The sequence below is a fragment of the Octodon degus genome, unplaced genomic scaffold (assembly GCF_000260255.1).
Source record: "Octodon degus isolate 3935 unplaced genomic scaffold, OctDeg1.0 scaffold00089, whole genome shotgun sequence".
Taxonomy (NCBI): Eukaryota; Metazoa; Chordata; class Mammalia; order Rodentia; family Octodontidae; genus Octodon; species Octodon degus.
The window spans coordinates 4,005,082-4,014,100 of record NW_004524665.1 but is presented as its reverse complement, the minus strand read 5'-3'; the positions used below and the strand labels follow the sequence as shown (position 1 = coordinate 4,014,100).

Genomic DNA, 9,019 nt, shown 5'->3' with positions numbered 1-9,019 from the left:
GGAGCCCCTCCATGGGCACCCCATGACCTCTCTGACTTACAAGTAAGAAGATTCAGTTACCCTCCAGGTGCTTGGCCAGTGACCTAGAAGTTTTAAGCCTTTGCTTTTTTAAGTAGTTTGATCCATAGCAAAAGCTAACTGGATCCAAGCTCAACCAATCATAAAAAAATCACTGGGAATGATAACTGTTCAGGAGGCTGAAGCAGGAGGATCACTGTGGGCTCAAGGCCAGCCTGCACCATATAGGGAGACCGTCTCAACAAAAAGCCAAAACACTTTATTATTACATCAGCAACACCTGAAAGTGGATTTGCGCGTGGATTTTGTAGTAAGGTGTTGATTTACGGCTAGAGCCCTATCAGTTTGCAGTGTGTGGACACAACTGATCACGTGGCCTCATCTGGGCTTCTCACTGTGCCCACTGGTCCACCTGGGATTATGAGGTCAGTGTGGCCCATGGTCTGCGCAAGACCAAGACTGTGAGCAGCATCTGGCCCAGCATGGGTTAGAAGCAGACAGAAAGTAGGCAGATTGCACTGAAAGCCAGGTTTGGGGCCAGAGATCAAACTTGGCTCACCCGGCTAGAGTCAGCAGCTTCTGGGCTGGGCTGTGGGGGCAAGCACCTCTGCCTGGGGCACTTGCTTAACCCTTGCAGTTACCACGCACCTGCCGGCTTGTCTTTCCAGCTGGGGCGGCAGTGCTGAGGACTGTGGTTCAGGACTCAGGGAGGGCCTGGGCCCCACTGTGAACTTTCCCCTTTCGGAAGTGGGATGTAATTTGGGTCATTGCGGCCGACTTGAGAAAAGCAGGCTCAGCTCATTACTGCCCAAGGTACTGTGGCTTCCTTGTCCGGCAGGTGCTCTGGCAGGAGCTGGTTGTCTCTTGGTGTCCCCTCCCCAGGCCAAGAGTGGAAGGCAGGTCACGCTTCCCGAGTGTCCAATAAGCAAACAGCTGTGCTGAGGGCTGGGAAGATGCTGGCAGCAGCACCCCGGCCTTTCCCAGGGCCCACACAGTATTCTCTGCTGCCTGCTGTGAAGGACGCTGGATGTGCCTTATGACACGTGGGAAAGCCAGAGTACACTGCTCCCAGGAAAAGGCCTGGAGCCTGGGCTCTCATGCCAGATGTGCACATGACACGAAATAGGAGTGCAGGCGACACAAGGAACAATCAGAAAACACCAAGAAAGTGGTGACCATAACTTATAAGGACACAGACTGACCAGATTCCTCAAGAATGATGAAAAAAATTACCAGACGCAAGGAATTTGAAAAGTATACAACAGAATTTTAAAAACTTTATAATCAAGTTGTTTGGCAACATAAATAAATAAAAGATGTGCCCCAGCCTGTGAACTTCAGCTTCTCCCAACCCAAGTTCTCTGGACACAAGGAGCACGGCCTAGGGCCAGGAAGTGGGGAGTACACTCCCCTTCCCGAGATCTTGCATTCGCACTAACTGTCCAGAGAGCAGGCACGGAAGAAAAAATAAAGTGCAAATGACAACGTGGTAGAACACGGTGTATCAGATCCCCCCAGTCCAGAGCGGAGATCCTATACTCAGGGTCAGGGAAGGGACTTGCTCCTGGCCTTCCACATCCTCAGGAGGGGAAGGGATCCCAGGCTGGTTCTGCACAGGGCTTCCTGCGCAGACACGGGACGTGGCAGGCAGGTAACAGCCCCAGGGCAGTACATTCGCGGCCCCAGGCTCCCTGTCACCAGTGTGAGGTGGGTGCACCTACTGGCCAGGCATCTGCAGGGTCGCAGGAACCACCTCACTGGAAAAGGCTGGTTCGTGTCCTCTATCTCCCAGCCTAAGCCAATGGGCTTATTTCCTGACTGGGACATGGACTTGTGGTGGTGCAAGGAAAGGGAGCCCCAGGCCCTGAAGGGTGGCTTGGTGACCTGTGAACAGTTCAGCAGTAATGAGACATGATCAGAGGCCGGCAGCCAGCCCGGGGGCCTGTGAGTGTCGCCCCGAGTCCAGCCAGAACTGACTTTGGAAAGGTGGGGCATGGACTGATGCACAGCTGTGCCTGGCACCACCGCCCATGAGGGAGCCCCTGCTCCCCTGTGAGGTATGGAAGACCAGAGTCGTAGTGTTTCCCACTCAGACCGCTTCGGTGTGGGCTCCTGCGGGCTGTCCACCCATATCCTTACAAGTGCCTCAGGAAGGCCACACCGTACATGTGAGCTCGTCTCCGGGAGGACACATCACCGCTGAGGCAGGACTGCTGGGGTCCCCTGCTTCTCCTGACTCATGGCTGTGCCCAAAGCACAGCTTTGCTGCCTTTGTCCACGCTGACCACATGCAAGCCGGAGGGGGCCCATGCCACCGCATTGATGGAGGAGCTTTGAGGACAGATCAGAAGAGCATTGGGTTGGTGGCTGGGCTGAGACCTGGTAGCCACATAGCAGACTTGTGTTTGGGAGGCCTGGTGGTGGCACCCGTACCACAGTGGGGCTCGCTCAGGGCAGAGGGCACTGGAGGAAGCTCTGGGCCTCCAGTCTGTGTGATTGGCAGGCAGGCACGGGGCTCCCGTTAGGTGGACGGTGAACTGAGGGGTACATGAATGCAAGCACTCAGCAGAGTATTTACACATGGGATGATTCTGATCCCAGGGAGGCACAGAGGAAGTGGTTGGAGGAGGCACACAGGGAAGGCATCTCCCCATTGCCACTATGCCATGCCCAAGCCCCTACTGCCTGCCATCTGCTACATGGCCTGAGCTGGTGTCCCCCTCTGCCCCCAACAGGGCCCAGTGAGGTCGAAACCTGGTGAGGGCAGGAGTTGATGGTGCCTGCCTCACCTGTGGTGCTTGGAGAGTGTCTTCTCCACTTTCCCCGTGAGCACGCTCCAGACGTAGAGTGAGCCCTCAGCCGAGCCTGCTGCCACGTAACTGCCGTCGGGGCTGGAGGAAGTGGGAAGACGAGCGCTTGGACCCTGTGGCCCGCAGCTCAGGATGCTGTCCCTAGAGCCTGGCAGTCCACCCTCTCCTGGAAGCTCCTTGGTCACCCGGTGCAAATGGTGTGCAGGGGAGCATCTGGTGCCTCCCAGGAGCCTCGGTGTGGACATGACCCAGCATGACCTCCCCACCTACTCCAGGTCTCTGGGCCACACTGGCCATGTCCCACTCCACGTCTCATCATGGACCAGTCACCTAGGCTTCAGTGGACATGGACGTTGCTACCAACCTGAAGACCACTCTGGTCCAGTCTGAGCCGCACTTGAACCCGGGGGCACTGGAACAGACAGCTGCAGTCAGCAGGTGCCAGGCAGGACACAGGCAGCCTGGCCCGCCCAGCGCCCAGCCTTGCTACCTGAAGGTCTGCTTCACAGCATTTGTGCGCAGGTCAATGACCTTCAGTAGGTCATCGCGGGAGCAGCTCAGCAGCTCGGTCCTCTCAGGGTTCAAGTCCAGGGCGGTGATCTTGCCTTGCAGCTCCACCTCCCGGACCACACTCTCTGACCTATGGAGAAGCAGGCCGATAGAGCTCAGCTCTGATCTATTAAGGGTTTCTGGGCCATTTCTGGAACAACACAGTGACCCAAACCAGGACTTACTAGCAAGTACTAACCAGGACTGCAGCCCAGGCCCAGTCAGGCTTCCGGTATTTTTGGTGCTGCGGCTGCTCTAGGCATGGAGCCAGGAGCCCGGGGCAGGGCCACCACCCTGTGACCCCACCTCTACTTTCCTAATTCTCTCCCGTGCTGTGGCCAGCCAGGTCAGCTGATAGCTTCCTGGTGCCTGGTGCAGCCAAAAGAGGCACTGACTCGCCAAACGGTGACTTAGTCAGGAGCTTTCAATGAAGACTTCCCGACCTCCACTCAGCAGGAGTTAGCTCTACTGTCCCTCAATACGTGGCTTAAGGTAGGCTTACTGCACTGCCTTGAGATTTGGGGTCTTCAACACCCAAATACCTGGGTGGGATAGGGACTTCTCATTGTTTGACCCTAAAATTCCATGTTTAAATGAGGTCAAACTATGGGTTTTAAAAAGCCACAAAGGAAGGGGAGTCGAGGAACCCAGGTGTCCTAGTGGCCTGCCTTTCCAGCGTCCACGCTGCCTTCCGAAGCATCTGCTGAGCCTTCATTGCCATGCTTCCCAATCCCCTGGGCCCCAGGCACCCTTGCCACCCTCCTGACTGACCACCTGGCCTCGCGCCCTTCCCACTTCCCCATGCTCCCTCCCGCTTCCTGCTCTCCCTCCTCACTCTACACCTAACCAGCCCCAGCTGCCATCTTCCTCTGCCAGATCCCCTTCCTGACTGCTCTGGGCCCCAAATTCTGGCCCATACCGACCCAGCTCCTAAATCCCATCAGGCCTTTTTTTGAGACAGGGTCTTGCTGTGAGGGTCAGGCTGGCCTTGAACTTGCAGTGATCCTCCAGCCTCAGTCTCCTGAGTGCTGGGGCACAGACATGCATCACTAGGCCCGACTCCGGTCCCACCTGCAAGTGCAAACCCCCAGAGCTCTTTGTGAAGTAATCACGTCCCTTCTCCAAAACCAACAGGCTTAAGTCCTGGAAATGGCTTTTATAAAACTCACCCTACCAGCCTGGCTGGCCTGGGCCCCTCTGTGTGCCCATAGGGCACATGTCGGCTGTGCTAGCCTGCTGTGTGTGAACGGCTTTGCCTTTCCTGCAGCGCAAAGCCCACTTACTCCTCCACAGAGCACCAACAGCCCCGGCACGGGCATTTTGCTCCTGAGTGTGTGCTGCCCCCTGTGCCATCTTAGGTTGCCTGGAGGCAGGATGAGTATCTCTGCCCACCTGCCTGGCAAAAGGGCTGGTCCACAGCACATGGGGAACAAACGACCGCCCAACTCAGGTGCCCCTCTGCATGGAGTCACTGTTAAGCTCCAGGTATCCTCGAGTTCATTTTTACTATCCCTGAGACCTTAACCCCCACCCCCCATACAAAACTTCCCAACAGCTCTGCAGACTCCTGTCTACTTCCCACCAAGCTCCTGGGTGCCATACCGGATGTCCCAGAAACGAATTTTCTTGTCAAAGTGCCCACTCATCACACACTGCTCTGTGCACACAATGTCATTACAACTGGATCCTGCAAACACCGTCTTTATGCCTGAAAGAAAACGAAACATCATTAATCCAGCAGAGCTGCCCATGTGGCCACACACACCGCTACATTCAACCACTGAACTGTCAGAGCCACCGCCTTAAAGAAACGCCCACAAGAGCAAATGTTGCTGCTCAGTGCCACCTGAACCTCGAGTGCAAGCAACAATGTGAAACAGAAATGCCACCTCCCCTACTAAGGTCTACACAAACACACAGACAGAGAGACTGAATTTCCTCACAGACTTTGCTGCGCAGATCCCAGAGCTTGAGGGTCCGGTCGTGACTTCCCGAGACAATCCGTGCGTTGTCCAGCAGGAACTTAGCAGATAGCACTTTCCCGCTGTGGCCCGTGAGTGTGTGCTAGGAGAGGAGGCGGCATGGTGAGGCTCCGGGCCGCGCAGGGGCAGTAGCCCAGCATACCCCTAAGCCACTGAGTCTCGACCAGAGCTGCGTGGTTCACGCAAGCAGCGCAGTGGCTCAGAGAGAAACTTTCGGGAAGTGTAAAACTTCAGTAGAAGAGTCAGGTCATGAAAGCTGGGCCTGTGGGGGAGACGAACATGGGGACCGTGGCTCCTCCTTGTCCTGCTCTTTGCTTCTGGTTACTCCAGGCCCAAAGTGACAGGGCCAGGCACAGGTGAGCCCTTGAAGAAAGCAAGGAGTGGGAAGGTGCCCGCCATCAGCCCCCACGTGGTTACCTGCCTGGGCTGCTCTGTGAACAGTTTTAAGGTCCAGATTTATAAACAATTATAAGACACTTAAAAGCCCATACTATATCCAATGCTGCTGTCACTTCCACACTGGGAGGACCGGGTCACCAAGGCCTATGTATGAGGGAAAACATCAGGATGCTTGTAAAACATTTAAACCCCTAGCACCACTACAGGGGACCTGGGCTGTGGGCCCTTGGGACTATTTACTCCTCATCATCCTATCAGGGTACAGACAACTGGGCACCGAGGGGCCAGGCAATACTGGGGATAGAACCCAAGGCTGCCACACTAAGTCACACCCCAAGGCTGCCCTCCTTTCTATCTCCCCATTTACCTATTCTTCTAGGTACAAGATTGCCCAGGTGGGGCTTGAACTTGCTATCTTGCTGCCTCTGGGTACTGGTTTACAAGTATGAGCCACCTAAGGGATCAACTACTTTTTTGGGAGATAGGGTCTTGCCACATAGCCCAGGCTGGCATCAAACTCATACAGATCCTCCTGCCTCAGCCTTCTGAGTACTGGGATGACAGGTGTGTGCCTTATCTAGCTTTTTTTTTTTTTTTTTTTTTTTTTTTTTAATTTTTTTTTTTTTTTGAGACAGGGTCTCTCTGTGCAGTTTAAGCTGGCTTTAAGTTCCCTATGTAGCCCAGGCCAGCCTCAAACTCACAGCAATTCTCCTGCCTCAGCTTCTCAGAGTACTAAAATTATAGTTATGTGTCACCATGCCTGGCAAGTAGAAAGAACTTAGCAAACATTGGCAAAATAAATTATTATTATTATTATTATTATTTTTTTTTTTTTTTTTTCTGTTTTCAAGACTTTATTCTCTATAGCCCAAGTTTTATACTTCAGGAAAATTTCAAAAGCTCTGTGACAAAGAAGTCTTAACTCCATGGAGTTTCCAAAATAAGTAACAATACTGACAATAGCTGAAATAAACGTTACAGAATTAAGATACTCAGGAGACCAAGGGAATAAATACTAGTTTTAGGAGAGATGTATAACATAAGACATAGGGCAATAGTTACCAGTTTTAGGAACTCCACCCTAGAACACTTTATTAAGACTTTATTGCTTATGCAGTTAAACAGACACTGATTGAGTTATAGAAGCTTCCTGTACCTGGTCCCAGGTCACTGTCCAGAGCTTCTCCAGATTGTTGGGAGCTGGGACACTACTAGGCAGGGGAAAGTTCCACAGAGGGAAGAGCATACCTTCTACAATCCCTAGAGGTGGCAGAAGGTTTCGAGAGGGATCAGGAGTATAGGCTTCAGCCAAAGCCCAGGGGCAACATTCCCTGAGACAAGTCAAGCCCCAGCACCCTCTGGAGTCTCCAGATCAAAGGCTGGGCATGGGAAGCAGCACTGTGGAGGGTGCAGGTGTCTCCAGGGACAGCTGGACATGGAGAAGCCTGGCAGAGTGGTCTGGTGATGGTTGTATAATTTGTGGCAACTGAGCCTTCCTGCATGAGTGAAGAGTGAATATTCCTTGGGGGAAGTCATGCATCAAGACTGGGAAGGAGAAGCCAGTACCATGCCTTAGGGCAGTGGTTCTGGCAGAATAAATTATTAACGCCAGGAGGAGTGGAGTCTAAGAAAATAAATTTAGCCACACAGACCCAGTCCTGAGAAATGCTTTGTTTAGTCTTACTCTGTTAACAGATGCTTCTCCGTGGGAGCCCACAGTGAGCAACCACCTCCTTTGCCAGCAGACACTGAGTCACTGTCACAAATGATCTGGCACCAACATCTGTGCTCGTACACCTTTCTGATCTAGTTCCAGAACTGCTGGACTAAGGAAGTACAGGGAGGAGGCCTTCCCTGGCCCTCTGCCTCGACACGGCACCCATTCCGGCTTACCTCGTGCCCCAGACGCGGCTGCAGCTGCCACCATCATGCTCAGGGGCAGGCACTGGGCTCCCACTCACACCCCTTCACCTCTGAAATTGGGTTGGCTGTATTTAAAACTCTATCATCTGTCACCCAAGAGATATTTTCGAAGTTTATATTTAGGACTTCCTTTACTTTGTGCAGTTTCTCTGGGCCATGAGGCAAACCCCATGCCCACCCCGCTATTTCTAAACACAAAATTAGTGCCAGGCATTGAGGCGCACACCTGTAATCCCAGCACTTGGGAGGTTGAGGAAGGAGGATTGGGAGTTGCTGGCAGCCTGGGCTACAAACTGAGCTCAAGGCCAGCCTGAGCTGCATAGTGAGATCCTGTCTCAAAAAGACAAGATAACACCCTGCAGACCGTTCCTTAAAATAAAATAAAATAAAAAATAAAAAGACGAAATAAGAAGATGCCAACACTGTGGTCTGTCTTCTGGGTCTAAATCTCAACGCCCACCTATATAGAATGACCTCTACGTATGAAATACAGCAGTGGGCACAACTGTCCCCTGTCCTCCTCCCCTGGCTGCCACTAAGTCAGCCAGTAACCACCTCTTTCTTTTTGTATATCCCACTGTTCAGCTACACCCCAGGAGGTGACTTTTAGGGTGAGGCTTATGATTCACCATTTACACGCTGGTACTAATTCTTGTGACGCTAAGTTAAACTGAAGTTGTTATTTGATCTAGTTCTTACAAACAGGAGTTCATGGAATGTGAAGATATTTATTTATGTACTTTGTATTTGGTACAGGGTCTCACTACACACCTTGGTCTCTTAGTGATCCTCCTGTTTTCAGCCTCCTAGCACTGGGATTACAGGCATGTACCACCACACCTGCTCCTGGTGGCTGGCACAGTATGTAGGGCATGTGGTGCTGGAGATCAAACCCCTGATCCCTGTGCTTGCTTAAGCAGGTGTTTAGTCTGCTGAGCTATCTCACTGGCCCTGAAGGTTTCAACAGAGTGTTGAAATTAGATCCCAGACAAGGTGAGACTGTCATATAGAAACCTACAGTTTCTCACTGAGGAAAGGGTTAATGGAGAATGATTTTCAGGGAACTGCACAAGTCCCTGTCACCTGTTTTCTCTGTATTTTACACCTGGACATCACATGCAGGATTTTTTAGCTGCGTCTTACCCGTAACCGATAATCATCCACAGTCCAGATTCGGCTTGCAAAGTCATTTGAAGCTGCTAAGAGGTACGCTCCCTATAGGAACAAAGGGAAAAAAAGCAACTTTTAGCCAGAACAGAGGAATTCAGTTCACAGGACAGATAATGACACCCAAGACCCAGATACCAACGCTTCACGCCTAGTCGAAACACAACAAGC

At 52.4% G+C, this 9,019-nt stretch overlaps 1 protein-coding gene across 3 annotated transcripts in view; it reads right to left on the bottom strand.

Annotated features, from left to right (window-relative positions):
- Positions 1 to 1,249: 1,249 nt before the first annotated feature.
- Atg16l1 (autophagy related 16 like 1) overlaps positions 1,250 to 9,019 on the bottom strand; it is a 32,972-nt gene continuing 25,202 nt past the window's right edge. For 2 of the 3 annotated variants that reach the window (XM_004637325.2, XM_004637326.2), the window contains 7 exons: positions 8,825 to 8,896; positions 5,321 to 5,441; positions 4,980 to 5,085; positions 3,319 to 3,468; positions 3,193 to 3,240; positions 2,808 to 2,909; positions 1,251 to 2,349 (listed from right to left, as the gene is read on the bottom strand). In XM_004637325.2, coding sequence (XP_004637382.1) covers positions 2,256 to 2,349; positions 2,808 to 2,909; positions 3,193 to 3,240; positions 3,319 to 3,468; positions 4,980 to 5,085; positions 5,321 to 5,441; positions 8,825 to 8,896 — 693 coding nt within the window. In that variant the 3' untranslated portion in view covers positions 1,251 to 2,255. Of the gene's footprint in view, positions 2,350 to 2,807; positions 2,910 to 3,192; positions 3,241 to 3,318; positions 3,469 to 4,979; positions 5,086 to 5,320; positions 5,442 to 8,824; positions 8,897 to 9,019 lie in introns of all 3 variants that reach the window. The other variant, XM_004637324.2, reaches the window with a different exon arrangement.